The sequence below is a fragment of the Enoplosus armatus genome, chromosome 4 (assembly GCF_043641665.1).
Source record: "Enoplosus armatus isolate fEnoArm2 chromosome 4, fEnoArm2.hap1, whole genome shotgun sequence".
Taxonomy (NCBI): domain Eukaryota; kingdom Metazoa; phylum Chordata; class Actinopteri; order Centrarchiformes; family Enoplosidae; genus Enoplosus; species Enoplosus armatus.
Genome location: NC_092183.1, coordinates 22671073 through 22686833, shown reverse-complemented (window position 1 = coordinate 22686833; position 15761 = coordinate 22671073). Strand labels below are relative to the sequence as shown.

The 15761-nt window shown below is 41.5% G+C and overlaps 1 protein-coding gene across 1 annotated transcript in view; it reads left to right on the top strand.

Moving 5' to 3' along the window:
- tacr1a (tachykinin receptor 1a) overlaps nt 1-15761 on the top strand; it is a 44752-nt gene that overhangs the window by 8117 nt on the left and 20874 nt on the right. Inside the window, exon 2 of the mRNA XM_070904087.1 lies at nt 5643-5837. Within this exon, the coding sequence (XP_070760188.1) occupies nt 5643-5837 (195 nt within the window). The remainder of the gene's footprint in view (nt 1-5642; nt 5838-15761) is intronic.

The window sequence follows — 15761 nt, the reverse complement described above, 5'->3', positions numbered from 1 at the left end:
ACTCCGATTAGAGCTTGAAAAATGGCTTCGAGGCTGGTAGTAGTGCTTTGACTGGTGGATGTTGTTATTAATGATGTGATGTGAAAGATAACGTCTTTCTTTTTGGTGTTCTTATTTGATCTTTTTAAGTAGCTTTAACTGTTTATTGAAATTAAGTCTAAAGTACGGGGGCCCTGTAAGCTTTAGGAATGCTGCACAGTTTTTGTTGCTGTGATCCAGAGTCTTATCCCCTTTAATATTAGGTATCTCCGATGACTACTTATATTGTCTCAATGTTGATTGAGTATGTACGTGGCACATTGAAATAACAGGTGTAGCCACCTTATTTTTCACAAGCTACTTGATCCGAATACTGATGATTCAAACATCTAAAGTTGATCAGCTCAAATGAAATGGCCGAACGTTTTTCCGGGAGTACGCGACTCCTGAAATTGACATTGCTCAATCAGCTAGAGTCGTACAGGTGGTGTAGCAGAGAATTCTTTTTCACACACTTTAATCTTCCCTCTCATATGCAGTGAAATGCTGCGTTGTAGAACCCGGCTGTCATTCAGAAGAGCAACGCTGCAACACCAGCAGGCTGAGATGAACCAAACACAGCAAAGTTCAGTAAAGAAAGAATCATCATGTTAGCCGATACCAATTGATTATAATGATCCCGGATCAGCCCAGATATCGATCAGCTCAGGATCAGCTCAGGACATCTCTAGTATTATTAATATTATTATTAATATTATTATTATTAATACTGCACATACTATGTCTATCTCTGGATTAGTCTGACCTCCACAAGCAAGCTAATCTTGTATCTCAGTAGACACACAGCTTTTCTATTGCTAGTGCACACACACACACACACACACACACACACGCACACACACACACAGGCTACGCACACAATCAGGGAAGAGGTGATGATGTGGTGTGCAGGTGCACAGGACACAGGCGTGCCAGCTGGTTATTGATATGACCGAGGTGGCTGAAGGAGTCATATGTATGCATGTGGGCAATAATGGAAACAACAGTGACATATCCTTCAAATTACACAAAACACACACATACACACTCGCGCACACACACACACACACACACACACACACACACACACACACACACACACACACACACACAGACACACACCCCAGGTTCTGTCATCTTCACCCAGCCTATCTCCTCCCAGCTGTTGATGGCTTTTTTCGTTTTATGTAGCCTTCTGCAAAACAACAGCAACCCCCTGAGAGGCCAATAAACCAGAGGAAACAAATTCATGATCAAATTACCACAGCCTACTTTCAAATGCAATTTGGGAAAAATGGGGAGGGAGCGGGGGGGGAGGGGGATCACTGGCAGGCTTGAAAACAGGCCATTTCATCTGTCGCTTTAGCTGCCTCCTTCTTAATAACTTAGGTCTCTTCAGGAAAACAGCGTAGCAGCCTCATGGTGTTTATATCGAACCGCTGCATTGCCATGGCAGTTTAGGTGCTCTTTGTGGATAATTGGAAGTGTATGTCACCCGTGCAATCTAGCACAGCCAATGCTGCCTGCCACCTTGTGAGAAGCTATCCTATGGAGAGGAATCAGATATTGCCCACAGACAGATATTTGAAGTGCGAAGTCTCAAAGGTGTGCTTTCGAAGATGTGACTTTTTTTTAGGTGAATAAAAGGAGGATTCACATTGAGCTATGCCAGAGGAGTATAAGCGATTCTCTGTTTGCAGGCATGAAAGTTAATCAAACAGAAGTGATGGACACATTTGGATGAAGTGTGCACATTAGACGTTGTTACAAAGCTCTTGCAAGTAATTCTTTGTAGTTGTTACAGCTAAGTTAGAGCTTTTCAGATTGACTTTCAAATGGGGTTCCCACTGTCTCCTGAGGAATCCGTAGTTTCCTTTATTCCGTTTGTCCTCCATGAATTCAACTTTCCACTCCTGTTGGGCAGAACACCATGTAATGCCATGGATGTGCAAAGTAAGATGTCAAATATACTCTCTGCAGTATTCATGTCAACCTGTGTGTCCTGTAATCGACCTAAATATGGATGGATGGGCTGCATATATGTAGAGCTTTACAATGTGCCTCTCATTAGAGGTCTTCATGGGTCCGCTTGGTTCTGAGGAACCGAGGACGAGGACTCAGGTCCGGTAGGATGTCAAATGGGTCGAAGGATATCAGCTCTGATCACAAGTTTAAGTTATTTACAACTTCAGTTATCTATGTTAAAGATTATGTTATGTTAGATTTGGTTTGAAAGGATTCGTATTTGATGAAATGAAATGAAATTCCCACCCTAGTTTCCACCAGAACATATTGTACAGTATATATAGTGAACATATTTCATTTTTCAGACTTTCCTCATGGAACAACGTTTCTGTATTCCTTTGCTGAAGCATAACAGATTAAGTGGCCATTTCAGTGACTAAACCTCTATTGTTCCCTGGTCTGGTGTCCAGGATGCGTTCAATTAGAACACAGTGCTCGCATGCCAGCAGGGGTGATGATGATTTGGGCTGTCGAGCGAACCAGACCGCTGTCCTCTGCAGGTGTGTGTTTGATTCTGACATCAACAGCCCGACGATGACTCACCTACACGAAGGAAAAGCCACATGGCTGCCAGCGATGTTTGAAGCAGAGCCAAAGTAAAGCTGAGGCTATGATCTCCCATTTTCAGCACACCACTGGGAGCGTTTGATTTCAAAGGCCTCCTCTTGTCTCTGATGTAATTAGAGGGAGAACGTCCATTTAGCAGATTCATTTGGGCTATTAGTGGGATTAAGCCTTTAATTAGACCTCTTTGGCTCAGGACAGCATTTCACTCGGTAGATAGGGAGCCAAAAAATAATAATAACACTAACGTAAATTCTTTGTAGACATTAATATACAGTACATGTTTCCAGACTGCATACTGTCTAGCATAACAGTATTATAGTTTTTATTTCATTTTTATTTGAGTTCAGGGTTTTTAACACATGATGGAAAATGGAAAATCAGGACGTCGCTCTATAAATAATAAGCTCCCAGGTTATTGAGTAATTAGAAAGAACAAACAATGTTTAAGGGATTTAAATGAAAGTAAATCAATACAACCAAATCTCTTATGAACTTGAAAATCTGAAAATCTATGTGGAGGACAAACAAAAAAAAATGTTTTATTGTATTTTCACTGAGGGGAAATGTACGAGGTCATTCTAAATTATTCATGCACTCCGTCGTGTGCCTGATTAGGAGCATGATTATGACAATGTGAAATGATTACTCAAACGCTGAGGGGCATCATTTGACTAGAATTCGACTTCATAGAAGACACTCTTCGTAATGTCACACTAGCGTCGGCTCCTCTCCAGAGAGCACACTTTCATGATCCCATCCCCATCCCATCTTGTTTTCACCAGTATGACTTTTGCCAAAATCCAAGCAAATCAATGTGTTGTGCTGTAAAAAAAAATAAAGAGAGAGAAGAATCCTTTTAAATGTTTTGGATGCAGGTGCGTGGGCGAGTGTGTGTGTGTGTGTGTGTGTGTGTGTGTGTGTGTGTGTGTGAATATTCACATCCTGCAGGTTGTGTTTCAGTGTGTAGTTTGAGATACCCTTCAGGAACTCCATTTTAAATGCATGACTCTTACACAAATGAGCTTTTTTTTGTACACTTTGCCTACATCAAAGACCTAAATAACTTGCGCGCTGAGCACTGAATCCACCATCTGTACAACTCTTTATCCTCTCCTCCAGTCTGCCTTGAGGTGAACAAACAAACATACTTGTGTCCAAATCTAATTTATTCGGTTAGAGATGATTTACAATGTGCTAGTCTTTGCCTTTAATAGTCACAGCCGTTAGTGTGGACACTTGGTATCTTTGGTAATGTTTTTCCAGACCTGTACTTCTTGCTTGTTTGAGGGTTTTTTTTGTCTTTAGTCTGGTTTTAGGCAGGCAAAGCACATTGGATTGAGGTCAGGTCTGACATGGCCAATCACTGTTTTAGCCTTAAAAAAACAATTTGATTGCCTTGTCTGTATGTTAATGACCATTATCCTGCTGCATTGCTGCGAGTCCTACACTTTTTAACAAAAAACAATCTTAAGTCCTACGCTGTTCACCCAATATAGATGTGAACACCTTCAAACACCCTTACAACCGAAAGTCATTACTTTAACCTAATTGTGCTGCAGTACACAGCCAAAAATAACGACATATTCCTGTTTTAAAAGGAATAGTTCATCATTTTGGGAAATACATTTGTTCACTTTGTTGCTGCGACCAGCAGCCGCTCAGCTTAGCATAGGAAACAGGGGGAAACAGCTAACCTGGCTCTGTCCAAAGGTAGTCTGGCTCACCGAATGTAGGCTGTTAGCATAAGTCTGTCATTAGTCGCTTTATGAGGTCATTGTTGCTGCATCCTGTGTTTAGCGCCACCAAAGACGATTGTGATTGGTTTAAAGAAATACAAACAAGCCAGAGCGCCCCCCCCCCCCCCCCCCCATCCCAGAATGATAATGGCTTGAGCCAGATCTCCATACGAAAAAAACAAAGCAAAAAGTGGACAATTCATGGATTAATGTGGGGTTATATACAGGACTAGTACTTTGTCGGTTGAAGTGTACCCTTGGTGTACACTGGACAGAGCCAGGCAACTTGTTTCCCCCTGCTTCCAGTCTTTGTGCTAAGCTAAGCTGTTGGCGGATGTACTTCCTGAGGCAGCTGAGGAAGTTTAACCTGCCACAAAAAATGCTGGTTCACTTCTACACTGCCATCATAGAGTCCATCCTCACCTCCTCCATCACCGTCTGGTACGCTGCTGCCTCCACCAAGGACAGACGCAGACTGCAGCGTATCATCCGCTCTGCAGAGAGGGTGATCGGCTGCAACCTTCCATCTCTTCAGGACCTGTACTCCTCCAGGACCCTGAGGAGAGCAGGGAAGATCGCTGCCGACCCCTCCCACCCCGGACACCATCTGTTCGACCCCCTCCCCTCTGGCAGGAGGCTGCGGTCCATCAGGACCAAAACCTCCCGCCACAAAAACAGTTTCTTCCCCTCTGCAGTCAACCTGACAAACTCTCACTGACCCCCCCCCAGAACACAAACACAAGCTATACGTTATATTAACGTACATCACCCCTGTCCCCACTGCGTTACATTAACGCACCCACCCCCTACTGGACACTTTACCTGGACACTTTACTTTATTCTGGTCACTGCACTGTTGTTATTTATCTTATCTTATTTTTTTTTATTTTTATTTTTATTCTTATTCTTATTTTAGCTTTTATATTCTACTTATTTGTTATCAAAACAATAGCACCTTCAGACCACAGCAAATTCCTTGTAATGTATGTTACTTGGCAATAAACAGTTTCTGATTCTGATTCTGATTCTGATTCTGGCTGTAGCTTCATATTTACTGACCAGGTATAAAAGTGGCGTCAATCTTCTCAGCAAGAGCATAAATAAGCGTACCTCTCCAAATGTCAGACTATTCCTCTGCTCATCTGTTTGACACGACTTGATGGAAGTATCAGTCCAGCTGGTTGCTTTCCATGCCAAGCAGCGAAGTGCGGTATCATACAAACTGCATTATGTCAACTTTTACTAGGTTCTGGGGTCAAGGCTCATCACTCTATCTCCTCCCCTTCACCCCTGCAGGTACATGGCCATCATCCACCCTCTGCAGCAGCGCATGTCGTCCACAGAGACCAAGGTGGTGGTGGGAGTGATCTGGGTGCTGGCCCTGCTGCTGGCCTTCCCTCAGTACTACTACTCCAACACGGACCAGCTCCCCGGCCGGGTGGTGTGCTACATCGACTGGCCAGAATACACCGTGTGCGACTTTAAAAAGATGTGAGTCTCTCTGTGGAGCAGCTATTCAAATAGTCAACAAGCGCTGTTAATTACTTCTGAATTGACAGCAAATGTGGGAGGATGCTGTTTGTATTTACTGTGTAAATGAGAGAGCACAGCGGAAAAGCACGGAAGCTTTTTGTGGTTTGTAGTGGATAAATTGAAGGCACATCATAGGGGATTTGTGTTCTTTCTCCACTGAAAGACCAACAAATCGTGTTGGACAGAAGAAAAGGAATTAGATTCGATTGAAGCCTTACTCCACCATACATTTTCCAACTACAACCACGAACATGAAGAAATTATTTGAAATTCATTTTAATTTTAAAGAAAACAGTATAGGTTCAAGCGCACTTTTTCCACATGATTCCATAAATCAAAGCTCTTTCGGTCAAAGCTGAGAGCAATGATTCCCACATAGTTCTGCTTTTCACACTCATGTTAGCTCACTCACATGTGAACATGGCCTTGACTCTCACTTTTAGCAAGCTGCATTAAAAAAAACAAACCTTGAGTCTGACAGCACTCAGGCAAACCTTGTCTCCAGTGTAACACCAGAGCAGAATCTGATTTATATGAAAAGCCTGATGTGAACAGAGACCTGTATGCCCACCTGGCCTGCCTTAGTCAACAGACCGAGGACGTGCTGTCTGTTGTGGAAGAATTGCCCCTGTGTTTATCTGCGCTATTGATTCCAACCTCCCTTAAAGTCAGCCGTCCGACGTAGCAATTTTGCCCTGATTCTATAAATTAAAGAGCACGTTCAACCATCCCCTTGAAGCAACACTATGTAACTATTTTACCTTAAAATAACAGCCTCCATCATGTGGATGGTACACCTCTTTCATTCCCACTACATAGTGCAAGAACATTCCCGCTCCTGTGTAACTTGGTTGAAGGGTACGACGTCAGCCCACCAAATCCAGATCAACTAATGCTCGCGTACAGCTGTCCATGGGTATGAGTTGCACTCGGAAAACTGTAGGGGCGCCGAATCAATATGAAAAAAATACAAATAATAATAACTTGCATAATGTTGCTTCAAGCAGCCAAAGACAGACCTGATCTTATATTGTTAGTCCTTTGAATTGCCACAGATTTAGGAAGCGTAGGTAAAGGGCTGTGTAAGATGGACGTTTCTAAACTATATCAAACATTCAGGGGATTTGACTCCTGAGTGAGTCATGCAGGGTCTCAGTCTGATCGTCTACTGTATGTTCAACAGCTCATTTTCTCCCTCAGTTTACAGCAATGTGTTCTACTTTTTGTTTGATTATTTTCCTTCATGCAGCAAAAACTGTATTTCTATTCATCTTTTTATGTGCTCTGTCTAATGGGCCATTTGGAAGAAACATCTCAGAAAGCTACCAGCACACTAGGGCATTACAATACTAAAATTATATTTTGCCTCATGAGGGGGGACTTATGAGTAAGAATGCAGACATCATAAATCTTTAAAGATCCCCTCCAGGCTTGTTGTAAGGCAAATAATAGTACTCTGTGTTGAATAATCACTTGTGTCTGATGTGGATTTCCACAAAATACCAATTACCTTAAAATCACATCTACTCCTTCTCCCTCACTGAAAATCCGGAATCTATGAATATGCTAATGTTGTTCATTTCAAACTGCTGGACTCAATACGTCTCCGACTTCGTTCTCAGTGTGTGCGCGCTGCAGGTTTGCCGTCAAACTCTGCACCGCGAAGCTCAAACATCCAAGTGAAGGAACAATAAGCTAAACACATTTTTTGACTGGACATTTAGAAGAACCGTAGTGTTATCCTTCCCATGGGCTGGCTCGAGCACTCCTTGCATATCATTTTAAAATCTGTGAGTGCCAGACACCCAGCTCTGAGAATGATTTACAGGCACTATGTGACCCTGGTCTGGCAGCTCAGTGACAGTCAGGGTTGACCAGTCACCTTTCCTCCAGATATCATCTTACTTTGGGCTGCTAAAATAGAAGCAAAGGCCTCTCATATCATACCAGTGACTAAACATTAATGTGAATCATTTTAACACCCTGTATATTTATGAATCGCTTGTGCAGAGGAAATAGTTAAAGCTGCCACTGCTGCCGAAGCGCACCAATTTCATCTCCCTTCGCCCCATGATGTACGATCAAAGGCGAGGAGATGCACTGTCGAGCAAATGCTGGTGTTAATCTCCCCTTTGCACACACAGAAACCTTGCTGTGCTAGACAAACTTCTGAGGCTGCATTAGAAAAACAGGATATATGCAGCGTCCCTGGAAGTGATTTACGGACACTTTGCAGCACCCCAGGAATCTCCAATTTCTTCCATTTGTCTTTTTTTTGTAATCCCACTGGCATAACTGGCCGACACATATGAGAAGGCACAAACACAGATACGCTTCCACAAATGCGCACACAATACTAGTTTGGCGAACACAGAAACACACCCACGCAATGACGCACGTGCGCAGGCACTCAGACACACAGCGTCGTGCTGTGATCACAGCTCTGCTGATGGCAGCCTCTCAGCTCATCAGCAACAGTGTTTACCCTGCTCCTCTGCCAGCCTGCTACTGCCTCCCCTTCCTACTGCCTCTGTCACATTTCTCCATGGAAATATAGATTGTTATGAGCAGCGCCACGGCAATTTCATTGTTCATGATGGGATGCCTGCTGCACTTATTACTTTTTTAATGAAACCGTAATCAGTGACACATGGGAGCTGAGTGAGAACGCTGAAGTGCTTCAGCTCAGCTGCCGAGGCTGTAAATGACACATCTGATTAAGGCTGACCCCGGGTCAGGTCCCACATGCCTTGCTTTCCCGCGTGTTGCCGCGCTGCCGCCGTCGCAGTCACTGCCCCGTCTGACGGCCTGTCTGCTGCCTTCGCATTCAGCGGGAATTAGTAAGAAAGGTCTCATAGGAGAGTATTAATAGATGACATTGTTTGTGAATGCACGCTTACATAGACAACTGTTCTACGCCACCACACAAACCACACCCCCATAACATAATCACACCTACACAGAAAGACGCGCACACTCAGACTAAGACTCATGTATCGGACTTGGCATGATCATGGGTGTCAGTTCATGGGTGCCAGTTCGCTTAAGGCTTGGGCGGCGTTGTAGTGGAACAGTGGCTGGGCTTCTTGAAGGCAAGAGGCCTCGCAGAAATGTGACGCGTGGGAGGCAGCTGATCTTAGACAAACGTGCCAGACAATGAGAAGCTGCAACAAGAAATCGCCAGTCCACAATGTCACAGTCCAACTGTACAACTGCTAATTTCAGACCACAGTGCACATTTCAAGCCTGCATAGTAACTAAATGCATTTACTGAAGTACTGTAATTGAGTACAGTTTTGATGTACTTGAACTGTACATTTGAGTATTTGAGCATTTTATGCCACTTCAATGTCAACAGAGGCAAATATTGTACTTTTTACTCCACTACATTGATTTCAGCTATACTCACTAGTTAACGGTCAGACTACGATCATTCATTTACACAATGATCATCTTACAAAACATGATGCTTTGTTATAGATTAAACTACCCAACAGTATATAAAGTTGTTGAAAATTAGTTATCAGTCTGAGTCTGGGGGGGGGTATACTCCGTTACGATCCGTTATTCTAAACTATCACGTAAATGAACTAAACTCTGAGCGACATGCCATAAACAGAGACGAACAGTAGCTTTGAGTGTCTAATGTTTCGTTTTATACAGGTGTTTTACACACAGTTCCACCCCAGAGGTGACATGTTATAATATTATGTAAAGAGAATATGAAAAGTGCCTTGAGATAACTTCGGGTTTTTTGCTTTGTCATTGAAGTATAGGCTACATATATCCAGTATTTCACACCGAAACTATAATTCCTCTGCTATTCTAAACACTCAGATTTAAACTTTTGCACAAAGTTGATCTTTAAATTTCATTTTGAATGTTTGAATGGTGCTGACCAATCAAAACAATTCAGCTGAAAGTTCCCAGTGTGAAAGCGTTTAAATAAAAGGCAGCAGCAGTATTGCATAACCGAGTTATGTTGTGGGCTATGTATTTCTTCCTTTAGGGCAGGGGTATTCAACTGAAATTCAAAGAGGTCCAGTTAGAGAAAATGTCCTCAAGCAAAGGTCCGGAACATCATAATGTTGCATTGTGATTTAGTGTGATATACAGTGCTTAACACATTTATTAGACCATTGTTTGCCACCCCTGCCCCAAATTAACAGTATTGCTGATTACCAAAATATTTGATGTTTCTATAATGGTTAATCCACCAGTATGTGCAAGCCAAGCTCTTTAATCAAAATGATATCTTTAATGCTAAAATATAATTATTGTTGTTATCCATGAATTCTCAAATTTACTGTTTTACAAAAACACAGAAAAAAATAGTAAAGCACATTATTATTTTTTGATTGAGATGCCAAATTACAGTTATTTACTTGCATTCCTGAACAGAAAAATTTGTTTTGTGGTTGCAAAGAATGCAAGCTGTTATCAGGGCCAAAGGAGGTCATACAAAATATTAAGATTTTTGGTTAATATATGTGAATAAGGACTATTTAGTTGTTCCAGTTTGTTATTTGCCTAATAAATAACAACACCATTTTTAGTTTGAAACAAGTTTTTGACAGATTTCTAAAATATTTGTGTTTTCTCATTTTTATGACAGGTGGTCTAATAAATTTGTTAAGCACTGTATATTGAAGTAGCCTAGCAGTTGTATCAACGTCTGCATGTAATCAGCAACTGACTGTCAAATCAAATAAAGAAAGTACAATCAAAAACATTTTGACCAATAAAACAATATTTATTGTCACTTAACATTGAACGATACAGATGTATGATACTGTAGATGTGTATAATGTCCTTCTCTCATTAAGTAAAAGAAGGGCTGCATTTAAAAATAAAATAGAGAAAATAAATTAAGAAAAATAAAAAATTGTGCATCTTAAAATAAAGTGCTTAATTTTAGAAAAACAAAATAAAGTGTAGCAGCAGCTTGAGTTTTCCTTTTTCTTTTTTTTAACTGTTTCACATCTTGACTTAACAGTCTCAACCAATTTCACAATAAATAATGTGAAATTGGTTGAGACTGTTAAGTCAAAATGTGAAACCAGAAAAGACTAGAAAAGCTGCGCCGGCTAAAATAGAAGCGCCCCGTCAAAATTTAAAATCCCTTAATAATTTATTGATTATAGGTCCGGGTCCGTAAAGGACGGCGTCTAGGTCCGGACTCGGACCGCGGTCCGCCTGTTAGTGACCTATGCTTTAGGGGAATAGAGATAGTTCGCTGATAAGAGAGGGGAAAAGACGGTATTGGTATCGGCAGATACTCAAGGTTGCAGCGTCAGTATCTGACATGAAAAAGTGGTATCGAGCCATCCATAATGAAAATATTCCAAATATGATAAATAGAACATGAAATGTTGTCATGTTGCAGGAATGCAGGACTTTTACTTATTTTGATTATTTTACAATATTTTTATACTGTGGAAATTTACTGAGGATTGTAATATTTTTCCCACTGCTGGTATGGCTTGTAACTGCGTCCACAAAGTGTCACTCCTGTCTAGACCAGACCAGGTTCTTCCATTTGTGGCCATCACGTCAACCCCAGGGGGTTGGCTGCTTTTAACGCTTGTGCAAGACCCAGGAATGGTTTGAGGACCATGCAGGTGAATAATGGTTGACCATGATTTTGATATCCACATTCTCTGAAGCTTTAACACCAGGATGCTGCAGGTTCCTGTTTGACTACACCCCCTAACCCTTGACCTATTCTCTCCACCCTAACCTTTAACCTTTACTCTAAAATAAACCTTGATCCAAGTTCAAATTTGAACTGCAAACCCACCCCATAGTACCACATGCAAGCAGTGTGAATGAACAAAATGAACTCACTCCTCATCTTGCTTCCCAATCTTTTTTTTATCCTTAAGAGAATATTTGCTTCTCATAAGAAATACAAGAACACCTCACAAAATAGAGCATTATTACACTGAAGACACACAGAGACAGACTTAGTGGATACACATATGCATTATAAGAGACACACACTCAAACACACACAGAGGAAATCACAGGCTGAGCACACCTTGTCCTCTGTGATCTCGCTCCACTAAATTGGGCTTTTGCGTGACGTGAGCCGTGAGATTAGTGCCAGTAAGGCAGCGTGGAGCGAGGCGTCCTGTTACCTCCAGTATTCTTTTCGCCTCCGCTGGCAGGCAAAGTCAGAAGAACAGCTGCCCTGTCCTCCCCACACACACATTCATTAATTATGCATACTGACACAAACACCCACATGTTTAAATAAGCAGGCGTGCACAATTTAATCATGCATACATATGCAATTCCCTTCATATGACCTGCACTCTAATGCTCACATAGTGCAGGATAGATGTTGATACAGTACATTCTATGATCTGACATTAAACTAAGGGCGAGCTCATGCTTGAAATATTTGCTTGGCATGTTTGCATTTGTATTTGTATTCACTCTTGCACACACACACACACACACACACAGTCATGTTTCCATCAATTCAGAGGATATTACATTGACTTACATTCATTCCCTGGAGACTTACCTTCGCCCTATCCATAACTTCTACTGTCCCCAAAAGGAAGGCAAGTCCCCACAATGTGACTGTGTGAGGAGATTTATGTCCCCATAACATGCGTAATACACGTCCACACACACACACACACACACACACACACGCCAACAGCCAAGAAATAGAGACATTTGAAGCATGTTTGTCCTCTGGGGGAGAGAATAGGTAGCAGCCCCTGAAATTAAAACAATATAAGCGACTGTGTAGTGCGTCTTTTGCCTCTGTTGAGTGAGGTTTTATTGATTCAGCTTGCATAACAGTTAGGTGACATAGCACAGCGTCTATCCCCTAAAGCGTCATCCATCAGTTGGAGCTAAGGGTCTGCTGGGGCTCTGTCGGGGAGTCCCTGTGCTCTTACAAGGTAATACTTGAGCTACAGTTGGTTCGTTGCAAACTTTGACAATCATGTGGGTTTCTGAAGTGTAGTCAGACCAGTGCATTATTTTTCAAACCCCTGGGATATGGGAGACTTTGAATGGGGTCGCTAATAAACAGTGGTGAAATGTAACTAAGTACATATATTCATATTTCTACTTCATATTTCTACTCCACTGCAAGAAAAACTGTATTTTTTACTCCACTACATTTATTTGACAGATATAGTAACTAGTTACTTTACCGCAAATTTTCATAGAAAACATATAATGAGAATATAATCAATTTTATTGCTTAAACCAACCAAAAGTATAGAAAGTAGTTCAGATGAGTGGAAATGCTTTATTTCCCAGGTCCCATCATTCAGATCTATGTAATTTAGTACAAATTATAGGGAAAGTGTAGACAATGTTCTGAGACAGTTCTTTGTGTATAGTTGGTTGTGTTGGGTTTATAAAGACTATTTAATTAGTAGAGGAATTTTCATGAAGGAAGGAACATCTAAAATCTAGTTATCTCGGTCACACTAGCGCTTCATTGGAATTCATTATTTGGAAGTGTACCAGTTGAATAATGTGTGCATTTACCAAATTACATTACATTATTTCCAGGAACCTTCAGAATTATTCTGCATTGAGTACTTTTACTTTTGATACTTACAGTATATTGATAATACGTACTACCAGTCACATTGTTAATGCAGGACTTTTACTTGAACTGGTGCATTTTAGTGCAATGTTGCCACTTTTTCTTAAGTAAAGAATATGGATACTTCACCCACAGATATATAGGCACAATATCTTTTCTGTACAATAAACACAGAATAATGTGAACCAACGTGCTGTCCGTGGAACAGTGTTAACAGTGTTATTTTAAAAGAAAGATTCCTTATTTATGCTTCAAACTCTTATGTTTGGTGAAGTGTGTGGTTCCTTTGACAAGAAAGTTTTTTTCTCGTAATTTACCACTTTAATCTCACAGTATATCCAAGTGTTTTTCTCAAAATGTATTACTTTAATCTCTTATCTCTTCTTGGATTATTATTTTTTTTTTTTACCCACAATGGCCCTAATACGCCATTGTAGCTGTGAGGTCTGGTAGTAACATGTTAAAAACCAGACCTACATTTGTTTCAACTGTCAGAATTCTACAACATTAACTCCATGATTACCTTTGCTCTGTATACAGGACATATTTACCTCCACGCTTTCAGCAGCCTTGTGCTTGTGTGATGGCAGAACTGTACAACTTAAGTCAGTTACTGAGTACCCGCAGTGGCTTTTTTGATTTAACCCTTTTCTGAAAGCTGAGACGTTGCGCTTTACAGCCAGATTTAGGTTTTAAAGGGTTAAAACCCTTTAAACTACCCAACCTCAAAGTGAAAACTCTGCACTCATGGACGTAGTGCTATTTTTGTGCAAATCTTGTCTGACTTGACTGCATCAGGATTTCCTCCAGGACTTCTCTATATTTTACTGCATTCATTTTACCCTCCACCCTCACAAGCCTTCCAGGGCCTGCTGTTTATGATGATGTGCAGTGTTTACCTCATATAGAAGCAAATAATGGCTGTGAAAGATTTGGCCACTTTCAAATATTTATGGCCACTGCTTGCTTGCAGCCTTGAGATTTATCTACGAACTGTAGGAATCTCAGTCGATTGGGTACAAGCCCCTGCACAGCCGTGATCCATCCACGCAGATGTTTTCACTTTGTCTCCCTGATTACAGATCAGAGCGCACTGTGCACAGGTTGAGAGGAGCAAACATGTGGGTGGTTTATTCAGATGAAGCAGCGCAAAGCGAGTTGTTGGTATTTCGGAGGACTTTGCGCTGAGAATAAATGTTGCAGAACCACGTCTGTTTCTGGCGCGACATCAATCTGCTGCCACTTCGTTGTCAAACAATAAAACCTGAAAACTTCCAAGGGTGGAATACTTTTATATAGGCCCTGTTTTTTATTCTAACAAACGTAAGTTTGGGCTACACCTCAGAGGTAATTAGTTGCTTTCAAAAGCTCTTTTACGTTTTTGTTGTAGCTCACAGTTACAGAATCTTGCCAATCTCTCTGACCTCTCACCACTTTTTGGCTGCTGGATTCTTTTCGTTGTTTATTTAAACAGTTTAGAGCAAAGGTGATGCTGGGTCTGGTGGCAACCATCTTACCGCCTACAAAGCCACTTTAATCATGCAAATCAACAGGATCAGTAAATGAATCCATGAAGTCTCCACTTCTGACTTCCACTTCCCCTTCATGATTCAGTGTGTGGAGGAGTCCGGAGGAAGGAGCACTTCAGACAGAGTGCATATGCCATTTCGATGCACACGGCATCTGGTGTCATTTTCAGCATTTTTCTCATGTGGTGTCTTTTGGTTGAGGAGGTACAGTATGCAGAGATGGGAGGCTGTGGACCTCTCAGTCTCTCAGAGAGCCTGACAACATCTGTCTCTACAGCCTGATGCTGGCGAGTCACACTGACATGGCTGGCTTTTTCTAGGGAAGAGAGTAGGTTACTTACGACAGCAAGATGCCTGGGAGCAGAGAAATAACTCATGTGCTTTAGCAAGAAGAGAGCCAAGAGTGGAAATATGGGGTCTGATGCCTTTTCTTCTTCTTAACATGTTCCAGTTTGGAGAGTCATCACATGCTTTTAGCTTTTACAAAGCCAAGATGTATTAGCCAGCCCTCCATTTCTCCCCCTTCTTCAGTCTGTTGTGTAAACTAAGACATTTATCTTTGGCGATGCTGATGAATTACAAACGTTGACTACCTGTTGTCCTTTCACACCTCTCGCAACAAATCCAATGAAAGATGCCAGAGACAGCAAGCAAGAGATAAATTTAATCTGTTTCCAAAGAAATTGACTTGTGCTTGAGAAACACACTCAAAACACACCTACACCAGATCACAAACACATAGACAAAAGGATTTACTCAAGAGTTTCCCTC